Source organism: Triturus cristatus, chromosome 4_1 (genome assembly GCF_964204655.1).
Source record: "Triturus cristatus chromosome 4_1, aTriCri1.1, whole genome shotgun sequence".
Lineage (NCBI taxonomy): Eukaryota > Metazoa > Chordata > Amphibia > Caudata > Salamandridae > Triturus > Triturus cristatus.
Genome location: NC_140585.1, coordinates 708,911,030 through 708,923,655, shown reverse-complemented (window position 1 = coordinate 708,923,655; position 12,626 = coordinate 708,911,030). Strand labels below are relative to the sequence as shown.

At 44.1% G+C, this 12,626-nt stretch overlaps 1 protein-coding gene across 1 annotated transcript in view; it reads left to right on the top strand.

Moving 5' to 3' along the window:
- The first annotated feature begins 11,545 nt into the window (after positions 1 to 11,545).
- Positions 11,546 to 12,626, top strand: part of IFRD1 (interferon related developmental regulator 1) — a 138,546-nt gene continuing 137,465 nt past the window's right edge. Inside the window, exon 1 of the mRNA XM_085653182.1 lies at positions 11,546 to 11,864. Within this exon, the coding sequence (XP_085509308.1) occupies positions 11,798 to 11,864 (67 nt within the window). The 5' untranslated portion in view covers positions 11,546 to 11,797. The remainder of the gene's footprint in view (positions 11,865 to 12,626) is intronic.

Here is a 12,626-nt window from a genome sequence, read left to right as displayed (position 1 = left end):
ATTTGTTTTCGTTTTAAAAACAAATAAAAGGCATTGTCATTTACAATGCCAATAGTTAACTCGTGTAACTGCGAGACCTATTGCATTGCAAATGCTGGTTATAAATTGGTGTCCTATTTCTTTCAGGTTACATGACGGAAGGAGCCAAATTAAGACTGACTTCCATTGCCTTTTCTTTAACACGGATTTGAATGGTGCTGTAGGCTCCCGGTGCAGCCCCCATAAGCACAGGCTATTTGTCTCCGTTTGCTTCACTGACTGTGTGAAACCAAAATGGCCATCCATCATCAAAATTTTATGCTGACCTGTCTCTTCTATGGTGACAGCAGCATTAACTCAACTCAGCGAAAAACAGAGCGATTATTACAGAGGAAGTATTTAGAAGTTATCGTCACTTTTGGGTGAGCAAACTGAGAGAAGCCGGCAAACCAATGTCAATCAATGGCAGATGTTTACTCACAGGCAGTGTCAGTTTATGCTAGGAATTTCCTGACACATGCAGCGCAGCAGCATGGGCACACTCCGTATCACACTTCAGCTTCAAACACGGCTTAAATCCTCCGTGGAAACGGCAGCAATTATTGGGAGCTAAAACCAAACAAATAAAGACGCACAGTGCGCCAGTGGCGGCACAGCAGATGCCAGACTCATGGCGCTGATGGAAAGGGAATACAGATTAAGGAGCTATGGAAAGAGGATCAGCCGAGCAGTTCCCAGCAGGGGGCCCGGTTGCTTTACATGACGCCATGAACTATCAACACGTATGCCGCTCATGGTATTGATATTTAATATGCTTGGCATTTATCAGGGTCATATGTAATGGAAGCCTTGCAGCCACATCATTCATGAATTGCACATGGACTTTTTCGCAGTATTTCCTATAAGTACCTGCACGCACGAATTGCGGCATTGTGAGTACACGCTTTGGTTTGTTTCGTGCTTTGAAATTTGCCCAACCCCGTCCCGAACACCCAGAATCTTTCACCTCCCCTGAGAGGAAAGGAAACAACAACAAACCAGCAACAGAGGAGCCCGCGAAAGTGAAAGTGATCGTGATTACGATCGCTACGGAGGAAAGACACATGGCGCTGCGCGCGTGCACGTTCACGTGCACTGTAGCTTTAGGCCACGGCAGCACTTTGAAAAGCCCAGTTATGAAATGTCTCTTCGAGCCTTTGGCTCGCGAGACCAAAAAAGCACATGCTTTAATATGTCAAGAATCACAACAAGAACCAGAAACAATTCCTGAACGAGCTATCATGTATCCAGGAAAGGTGCTCTGTGTTATCTAATCAGATAACTTCCTAAGAAAGGTGGCCAAAGGTATCCGAACCTTTGAATGGAGAGGATGACTAAAGAGACATACTGAGTGGCAAGTGAGCCATGGGTTCCCTGTAAGAGGAAAACAAGTTCTGATACCCACCAGACTGTCGGAACAAGACCACCACAGTATTACTAAATACCTGCGTGGTTCTTTTAGAATCCACAGGAGCGAAGATGGCCCTCCTGACTCCCTAAAAGGAACGCATGTGTGGTCTCTTTATGCACCAACCAGAACAAACGATTCCTCAAGAGGAGCCAGAAGGTAGCAGAAATGTGGGAAGACCACAGCACAAGCAGGTGAAATAATTCCTGACATCTTTCCCCACATGAAATGGCTCTAGAATCACTGTGGATCCGACCTGAGGTGTAGCTGTTCATGACATTCCCTAATGCAGGGAGAAAGTAAAAACAGAAAAGGAGGGATGAGAAAACGGTTTTGTAGCACTCTAACATAGTGCATTTACATTACATCAATGTTTTACATATTCTTTCTGTGTCAAAAAAATCACGTAGTTCACTCACCAGAATTTCTATTGCTATTGAAAATAAATTAGAAAATCCCACATGAAAGGAAAGCAGCTCCCTCATTATGTCGCAACAAACTCAAGTAGTCTTGGCAGGGCAACAAGGTATAGTCATGAATATCTCCTGGTTCCAGAACCAAACCACAAGAGAGCTCTTTTAAATCATAGTCATTTAAATTAGTGTCAAACAAAATCTGCTCGGCTAACTCTCACCACATTTATGGGCGAAGACCAGCATTGCTGTAATGGAAATGCACACTCAAAATCCTCTCAAGCCTGAAGAGTTGAAGTTAGAATCTTCTGCGCAGCTCCGCGCTTGAGAAATAATAATTAGCAGCAGGAAGACAGTTGCCTCTCTTCCAGTGCTTAATGAGAGTAGAAGAGCAAGCACACTTGTAAATTCAAGGAATTACTGTTCTTTGTGAGAGGAAACGGCCTCTCTCCTTCGTCAGAAAAAAGGGGAAAAGAAAGGTTTCCAGGAAAATGTCTCTTTCCTTTTTAAACGTGGACGGCAAGGTCTGGTCTGACTCCCAACAAGAAACAGGAGCACAGACGAACGCAGATGAAAATCTGAGCTTGGTTGTTTGTAGAAGCAGGAAGGGTGTGGTCCTCCAAACCCTCGAGGAACACGAAATCAATCAGCCCTTTAAAGTCACGGCTGCTTTTATACCTGACGTGGGCTCCTCCTATGCACACCTGCTGCCCATTAACTCCAGTTTAGGCAGCACAGGAGCGCCAGAAACTAGTGTTTCAGCTCATTTAAAGGGACATAAAAAATTGCAATCCTATTTACGCCTATTGCTAAGTCTAGGCGTGGATTAGTGTGGGGACCGATATTATGCAAAAAGCCCGGGGTGTGACACAGACCTTTAAGGAAACAGGTGTTTCAATGGTGTCATGAAGTACCTTGTGCAGGACATAATGGAGTAGACAAGATGGTGGATCGAGTGTTACGTCAATTCTGGTGGTTTACCCTGAGGACAGACATCTTGTGCGAAAAGGAATGCAAAGTTTGCATGCAGAAGAGAACCAATAAAATGAAACAAGGCCTACTACAACCACTTCCCACTCCAGAAATGCCATGGGAAAATATTTTATTGGACTTTGTGGTGGGATAACCCTGAGATCATGGCTACACTACTATCTTAGTGATAGTACACTACTTAACCAAGATGGGACATTTTATTGCTTGCAAACAAATCCCAATGGCAGGTCAATTAGCCCAGATATTGTTAGTCAACATAGGGAGACTACACGGTCTTCCAAAGATTATTGTATCTGATCGTGATTAACAGTTCATTGCTCAATTCTGTAAGGTGTGGTGTGCAGTGTTAAAAATCGCTGCCCCTCTGTCCACTAGCTTTCATCCACAAACAGATGGGCAAACAGAACACTTAAACCAAACACTAAAAATAAATTAAGATGTTATGTACATAAAAATAGAGAAGCATGAGGAAAAGTTTATGGCTACCAGAAATTACAAACAATAGTGCTAAACATAATTCTACACACTTTTCACCATATTATTGTACATATAGGTTTCTTCCATGTTTCATCTTGTTGTTTAATTCTACACAACACATAAGAGCCTTCATGTTAAAAACAGGAAAACCCATATCCAAAGAACACTTGAAATCACTAGAGAGCATCTCAATATTGAGAAAACTATATACAAGACCTACGCTGACAAACACAGACGTCTTGGCCCTTCATGCAAAAAGGGGATGTTGTGTGAATATCCACAAAGAACATCTGTTTTAAGAAATGTAGCATCTCCAATCCTAAATATATAGGTTCATACAAAGTCGTCAAATACATTAACCCCGTAACTGTTAAATTGGCGTTACGCTCCAATTTACGTATTCACCGTGTGTTTCACGTAACTCTACTCAAACCCTCCTATACTTCAGTCAAGAAAGCACCAGTACCAATCTGGGTAAATGACATTGAATATGAGGTGAAAAGGATCTTAGATTCAAAGTTCAGAGGTTGCATAATATGGTATTTAGTGGCTTGGAAAGGATATGGGCCAGAGGAGACATTGTGGGAACCTGCTTCAGGAGTTCATCCACCTAGATTGGTGGCATCTTTTCACAAGCGTTATCCTCAGAAACCATGTCCCTGTCAGTGTTCCCCTAGGAAGGGGTGTACTGTTGCGGCACATCAGAAGCAAGCATGTATTAATGTATGAACACTGTAAGGATGCCTGGTACATGTTTACTAAATTGTATGAAAAAAATTGTGGGGTCACGGAGTTAGAGAATCAAGGACTAATGGTTATCGGGACTATTATCAAAACATGAGTCCTTGCGATAGGAAGAGACAAATCAATGTATATGTGGGGAAGTGGACTTACCTTCAAAGGAACTTCTATATTGCAAGTCACGGACGATTATTCTGGATTGCCGCTGTGCAGATGTTTTGTGGAGAAGAGTAGGTCTGGTAATGGGTGCTCTTCGCACCACAGATGTCACCTGTTTTAGTCTGTATGAATTATAAAGCAGGTTTTGCTTCCTTTGGTCACGCACGTTTGCTGTGTGAAATTACATTTAGTCCGTACTGTGTTTGGGATGGAAAGTAGCTGTGCTTGTTTGCCTCCGTTGGTGAGTTACAAATTTGTAGCTCATGCATTTAGCAAAACAGCCCTTTCCTCTGTTTCTTTGGGGCTAACATAACAATCCTGGAGAGACCATAGTGAGTCTATAGTGTATCGGAGTATAGAACATATTTTGAGTCCTTTTGAGCTATGAGTTTAATAAGCACCAAGCGTATGGACCAATATTATATTGCTGATTTTGTTTTGTCGCTTAACAGGGGTCGAATATAGTGCTTGAATCTGCGTTGCTCTTCACCCCTATGACTGAATGCAATTTCATGAGAGGGGTATGTGCAGGGTGGTATGGGCGATCTCATTATACATAAGGAACTATTGACTAGCGAGAAAAGAACTATTGATTATCTAATTTATTTTCTGTTGCAGCATTGTTTGTCTGGAAGACTGATCATCACAGTGCATTACATTACGTGCTCTGTATTCATAGAACAAACTAAAACATTAAGCTGCAACAACGAGGGTAGGGAGAGAGACAAAGAGACAGAGAGAGTAAGAAAGATAGGGAGTCACAGACCATCAGACAGTCTATTGATAATATTAAACAGATCATTGTTTGTAGTCTTTATACCACTGTGAGGGTTGACGATTAGGCTTCAATGAGAAGCAGTGTGGACCTTCATGATAGTGACCAGGGTCAGCGTCAACAGTGGCTCTTGAGAGTCTGGCAGGCTTGGGCAAGCTCTGGGGGTTGTATGGATTCCACTTTCAGCCTCTGGTGGCCCTGACAAAGTCACGTCTAGAATTCTGTACAACTCAAGAATGGTAATGTTAGAGGAAGGCAGTGACAACTTATTAGGGTCTATGAATCGATCTCCCTGCTGTGTCGCACAGTTCAAAATCGTTGCAAAGTGTTATGGTCAACTCTTTGACTCCCTTGTTTGACAGTAACCATGTTGCCTTTGACGGCAGTGACCCGCCATAGGTTGGGTTTGAATGGAGGTGTGAACTTCCTACTTTCAGGGTGAGCTAACAGCAACACTGGCCCACCAACTTCAAGAGGAGACGGCTTCACTCTCCCACGTCAACTAGTAGCATCATTGCTGCACTTTCTCCGATCTTGTATTGCATCAGAACTGTCAACTGGTAGGACCCACGACAAATGATGATGAATGACCTTTCAAACCTGTCACCCTCCTAACATAGCGATAGGAGACATCTTGGTCAGGCTGTAAGGTGTGTTGTAATAGGGTCGCAGGAACTAGTATATAGCTCATTCTATATGGTTGTACCCTAATAGAGGAATGCAGATGATTTTACTGAGTGGTCTCATAAATATCTAAACCACTCCATTGGTCTGAGGCCATTGGGGTGTTATTCTCTGGTGCTTCACACCAAGAGACTGGAAGTATATGGAGATCATTTGCTTCTGGAATGGTGGACAGTTGTCCATCCGGACTTCTTGGGGAAGACCTTGCGTAGCAAAGAATTTTTTGTTTTGGTATTACTTCTTTGGAGGCAGTGGACTGGACTACCTCCACTTCTGGATATTTACTGAAATCATCGATTACGATGAGGAGGGTAAGGTCTCTATGTAAGGTTGCAAAACGTATGCTCAGCTGGGTCTACAGTGTTCTAGGACTATATTTAGAAATGACGGGTGCATGGGTTCCACTTAACCAACTGCTTGGCATTTAAGACAGTTTCTCACTTTCTTTTTCATGAGTCTGTCAAGGTCAGGGAACCAGACATTTTCCATTTTAATTTTGACTCCTTGGTGAGTTTGGTGGGGAGCAGTCAAAAGGTCAGGTATTAGTTGTGGAGGGATCACAATGCAGTCGCCATTCATTAACAATCCTCCTTCTGTCAAAGACTTGTTTACGACAAATGTGGTGCAGTGCTGGTATTTGTCTCTAAGCTTCAGTTGTTCGGCATGGCTGATCTTTTAGGAGAGATCAACATGCATCTTTGGTGATGGCTTGATGGACTAGGTTGAAACATTTGTCAGCTTGGAATGCCTTGCAGATTCCAGTCACTGTTAGTGGCTTTGGCCTGGAGCAGTCAACTATGAAACACAGATATTCTTCTCTGCCTCTTGAAGTCTCTTGTTTAGCACTGGCTGTGGCCCGATAGTGGCAGGAGACCTAATCTGCTGGGTTATCCCAACCAGGCCAGTAGATGACTTTGACGGAGTACTCTTAGAGTTGTAATATCAATTTTTAAATGTGAGGGGGTGGCTCCAACTTGGACCCTCAGACGAAAGGCAATCGAGGTTTATGTTTATGATTGATGCACAAGCAGAACTCACTGCTGTACAAACTCAGGTGGAAATGTCAGCATCACCACTGAGAACTGCTATAGCCTCCTGATCAATCTGGGAGCATTGTTGCTCTTTTTCAGCGAGAGCTTGGCTAGAGTAGGAAACAGGTCCATCCCCCATCATGCTGCTGCTGCAGTTGGACTGTGCCTAATCCTGTGGAACTGGTGTCTACAATAAGCTCTGTTTGGTTGGAGGGATCATATTATTTCATGTTTGTCTGCTGAAAAGGTGCCTTTCTTGTTGTTGAAGACCTTTTGCTCCTTCGGTCCCCATAACCATGGAATTCTGTTTTGATAAGGTCACAGAGTGCCTCTGTAAACAGGGTAAGGTTTTGCATGAATCTACCACAATAGGTGACCATACCAAGCAAGATACTGACCTCGAAAACAGTGGTGGGGTGACAGCCGTTCTGGATGTCCTGCACTTTCTTTGGGTCAGGGGACACCCCTAGGTCCAAGAATCGATACCTGAAAAATTCAATGTCATTCTTACGGCATTCACATTTCCAAGCCCACTTTGCTTAATCCTCTCCAGTATTGCTCGTCGGAGATGATTGTGCTGATCAGAGGTAGTGGCAAAAACCAGAAAGCCACTGACGTTTAGGATGCCATGCAGTCCTGTTAGTACTTCTGGTATGCAGTGTTGAAAAACGTCAGCCACACCTGAGATTCCAAAATTCAGCCTGTGATAGGGCTCTAGCCCTATGTATGCTGAAAATGCAGTTAAGTATCTAGATTCCTTACTGAGATAACTTTGATGGTAGCCAGCTTTGAGGTCAACTTTTGAGAACCGTTTGGCTTCATTGATCTCTGCAAAAAACATAATCGATGGTGGTGTTAAATGGCGTTCACTTTTGGTTGCTTTAGTTTGTATTTGCATGTTTATACTATGTTTACAGCTTCAGGTTGCTTTGGCTTGTGCACTAGAGCAATGGGGGAGAACCAGAGAGTTGGGCCATCAACTTTCTTGATGATTCCCGCAGCCTCCAGCTGTTCTAGCTAACTTTCAACTTGGACTTGATTGTGGAACGGGGCCCACCTGTGGAGAATCGCTACTGGCTGTATGGTGGCTTCTATGTGTAGTTTGCAACCTTTTTCTTCAGGCACCCAAAGCCTTGGAACACGTCTACAAATTCTTCTAACATTTGTAACAGATTGTTACTCCGCATGGAATGTAAAGGCGATCAGCTTTAGTGATTCCGCTGCACTGCAATTTATGAGGGTGGTCCCTCAGGTTACAAAGAATCATGCCAGGATGGAGTCTTTGTGGTAGACAACCCTGGTGATGAATACACAGGCTAGCTTGATGGGAGTGGCACTTCTGTATGCAAAGATTTTTGTTTTCCTCATGTTTAACTTTGGTGGTGATATGTTTCTGGTATGTTGCCGCTGGCATAACACACACTGTGGCACCAGTGTCGATCATGCAGTTCACCAATTGTCTCTGAATTTTTAGGCAGCACTGTGGTTGCCGCATTTTGGTGTCTTGTGCTTGGCTCTCTAATGCAGAGATCTGTTCTGGGTCGGAAGAAGCAGAGCTGTTAGATTCTGCTATTTGTTCTACCCTTCTGTCTTTGCAGTCTAAGTGTTACAAGAAAGACTTAAGTTTTATTCGCTGCTTGATGTGTCTTCCTTTGTGCTGCTCGTGCTGCCATACAGATGTGGTGAAGTGATATAGTTTTTCAGATGAGCAGCAGAATTTCCCACTGGCTGGACGTGTTAACCTCCAGTGTGCGGCGTTTCTGCAATATTCACATGCCTCTGCTCCAGGACTTTTTTATCTTATGGTCAGTGCTACTTCTTTGACATGACTCGGTTGAGCTTTGATCTTTTTAAATATGAGAGGCAACCCCTTGTGGACCACGCATCTGTTAATTCATGAGCTTCCCATTGCGCAATCCTCAGAATCGCTTTGCTGAGGACCAAGAACCAGCAGCCCTAGATGATCTGTTCAAGCTGTACCTCCTTTACGACGCAAAGCTCGCACATTCTGGCTAGGCCTCTCAGGCGTGCATAGTAAGCATTCATGGTTCTTGAGGGCCTTGCTTTGCTTGGCGTAAGAAAAATATGCTGTAGTCCGAATTGGTCTGCATCTTAAATTGTACGTTCAAAGCAGCCAGAGCAGTGGCACGGTTGTCATCTTCGTCAGTGTTTGGCAGGGTCATAAATATTTTATGAACTTCTTCACCCACTAGGTGCAACAGGACAGATCTCTTGGCTCACGGATCTGTTTCTTTAATGGTTTTCATATAGTTTCATGTAGTTCTCAAATCGTGTCATCCATACTTTCCTTGTGCTGCTACAGAGGAGGGTGCTGAGAGCATGTCAAATTAAGGATCGTGCTTGCAGTGTTGTTAAGCATGGTGAGTGAAAGCTTTGAGCAGGTAATATGCAGGTAGTGGTGGTAGAGGCATTGGACAGCTCAGACTCGAACACAGATGAAGTGAGTACACGAAGTAAACGGCTGTCCCCTTATTGTCTTTTTGGCAGAGCATCTCTTCTGGCTGTGTCTCTGTGGCTGATTTATCTCTGCTGTGAAACAAAAGAAGTTAAGGGGTGTCTTTTAAGGTGGCTAGAGAAGAGAGGCATTCGTTGAGCATGCACAACAGGTAATGCAGTTTATTGGCCTTGAGGTGCGGTACTCACTTGCTCTGCCTGACACACACGTCTGAAGCAGAGAAGCCTCACCGTCAATCCAGCTTTGCCTTACTGTAGCTGGGCGCGGCGTTCCTGGCCAGCAACCAGGGTGCAAATTAGGTCTGCAGTCGGCAGCTAGGCCGTCTGCTACTTCTAACTGCTGGCATCGGGAGTCAGAAGAGTGCCCCGAGGACGGTGACTGCCTAGCTCAAAGGACACAAAGGAAATCAGCAATACATGGGGCCATTAACACCGTCCTCATCGCGACGTTGATACACGATGCGGGCCTACATATCACCAGCGCGGAGCTGTAAAGACACTGACAAACACACTCGGATTATCTTGCTCCGTACTCCTGCCAGATAGTGATCTTCTTTATTTATATTCCCTAGCGATCCATAGTGTGTGAGGGACCAAGACTAGTATATAGCCAATCGAACTGATTCAGGCGGGGAAATACCGCCAATAATGTCGCTATTTCATGGATTCCAACACTCTCGATTCGGGTGGGAGATTACCGATTTCAAAGCTAATCTCCCACCTTCTGATTGCTGTATGCAAAAACCTGATTGCTCGGCGGGCTTTTGTAGACAGAGACTGGTCTTGTGTGACTCAGAGTACACACTGCGAGTGACCTGCTCCTGCAGGCCAGTGAACAAACAGTTTTGTCACGCTCCCTCTGCCTTCCATAGCGCTTTCTCCGTTCACGTGACAGGTAAGGAAAACAAAGTTTATTTGCATGACAATAAATCTGATTCAGACCTCAATAGAAGTCAATGGGAGAAATACATTCCGCAGAATATATTTTTTTATCTCCCCTTTCCTCTTCAAAAATGTTGGCATGTATGCTATTTTGACTGTGCCCTGTCGAGATTTGCCTCTGCTTCAAAACAAGTGACTGGGGGAAATAACATTCTCTCGATTATTATTTTTTTAATTTCCCACTTTACTCTTTTAAAATGTTTGGCATCCATGCACCAGGGCAGTTTGTGGGAGACACCTGGAGAAACCAATAACATGAATGCCAGTGCACCCAATTCAGGCTAATTTCCCTATTTTGGAATGCCGAAATAGCTTTCTTTTATTTTTGTCCCGGCTGAAATTGCCTCTACTTCATTTCTAATCAATGGGAAAAATCCATTCTCCGGATTTATTTTTCAAACTCTCCCACTTACCTGTTCTAAAATGTTCTCTAGTATGCAATAACAATATAGCAATACAAGGAAGGCATAAAATGAGGAATTTGTTTATTAATATGCCGAACCAAATACTTACTTGTCTCATTAGCAATTGAAATAGCAATTCGCAATATGGGATTTCTAAATCCTACTAAATAAATAGCTAAATTGGGAATTCGTTTGTCTTGATTCCTTTCTCTGAAGATCTCATTCGGGCATGCCTAACACGAGCTGAATTCAAATGTTATCATTTTATTGCTTCTGGATCAAGGCGAAGTATTATGGAAAAAATTATAGTGGGCGGCCTACTGCTGAATACTACTAAGGCGACGTGCTCCTCTGGCTAATCATTTCTACGTGTCATGCCGCTCTAATCGGGGGATACAAAAATTCCGCCATATTGGAGTGAATACATTCTACGGCGTACGCCTTGGACAATATAACCTGACCATCAGAATTCTTGGACATATCTGGGCATGGCGGGGAGTGGGCGGGGAACGATGTTTGGTGACTGTGGGGTCTGAGAGAGAGTGTCACGTTGCGCGCGCACTAAATAGAGTTACCATAATACGCAGTAGCGGCAAAAACGTTTACCAAAAGGCAGTATTGTAATGACTCTTATATTACATGCGGTATGTTGAATGTTTTGTAGTTTTCGAAAAGGAATGCATTGCTGACACATTAGAAATAGTAACTCACACATCGACACTTTCTATTTACACTATTTTTCTCCTCTAAGTAATTTGAAGAGAAAATCCGTCTGGAACTCCTTATTAATATATTCGTACATTATACCGTGCAGAGTTGAAGCTCAAGACTGACTCACTTGCAGCAGATAGTAGGTTTGTTGGTAGTTCCTTTTTCTTTTATTTCTACCTTGCATCACGTGAGTGCGGAAAATGACATATTTTGACAGCTAGAGCACGGAATGTCTTGGAATGGAGGTCTACGATTGGTCCACAATGTAGACAGTCCGGATTCCTCTCATGCGTCACGCCCCACCCTCTGACGTCCACAGCCGGTGGTTATAAAGATCCCCGCGCGTGCTCAGCTCGCCTTCAGCCCTAGGTTTTCAGAGGGAAGATGCATCGTTTTCGTTCACAGGCTCTCATCGGCTTCTCCTGGTCCCGCTTCTGTTCTGCCCGCCGTTGCTCGCCTCTACCGTTAGGGGACTTGAATCTTATACCCGAAAGGCGGTTTAGTAAAAAGTGTTCGTCTATCGGCTGATCTCTGCCAGGCACCGGGCCCGGCACAGCGCGCCGGACATGCCCAGGACAAAGAGGAGGACGAGCGGCGGCCGTGGAGCAGGAGCCAGCGGCGGTAACGCAGGAGGTGAGCGTGTTACCCTTATCACCGAATCGAGTTGGGTTTAACGTGTACCTAGCGCGCGAGCCGACCCGATCATGCCCCATAATGCATTGGCCCGGTAAATGGTGCTATGTCTTCGTGGCGGTGAAGGAGGTGGGACTCAATGTTGGTGACATGCGCTTGCGCGGTGATGTAGGTTTTGACATCATTGGGCCGAAGGACGAAAGGTTTTCTGCCCCTTAAGTGACCATTATGTGGCCTTTCTATTTAAATACATTAACTCTGTTTACTATCGCCAGGTCGGCATACAGCGTCGGCTCGTTTTGAGTGATAATTTCAATCTCAAAAAGGCCCCAGTGACTAGCTGGGACTTCTTAAGGAGATGTTAGTTTGTATAGTAAGCATTTTGGACAGGCTTCTGATCCGCCCCTTTAAATCATTGGCTTTCTTCGACCATCCTTTTTCTGCTCCTACTTGCTTCCTAAATCATTAAACCGAGACCTATTGCCTTTACCAATTATTGTTTTCAGTTCACTCACCATTCATTGAACCAAAGCTTTAGCGATTTGCTGCTGAAGTGGGTGTATAGAGCAGACTGCGTTTCCTTCCTTGGTACTTATACTAAAAATGAATGAGGAATGTATAAAGCGCTGCAATCAGCCCGGCAGGGGTTTTCTCCGCGCTAGCAGCGGATAGAAGCGAGGAAGTAGTGAGGGCGCTCAATCTTTAATAAGCTCTGTTTTTAATAGTTTTCTGATTTTAAGGAAGTTAGGCTACTTACGTAAG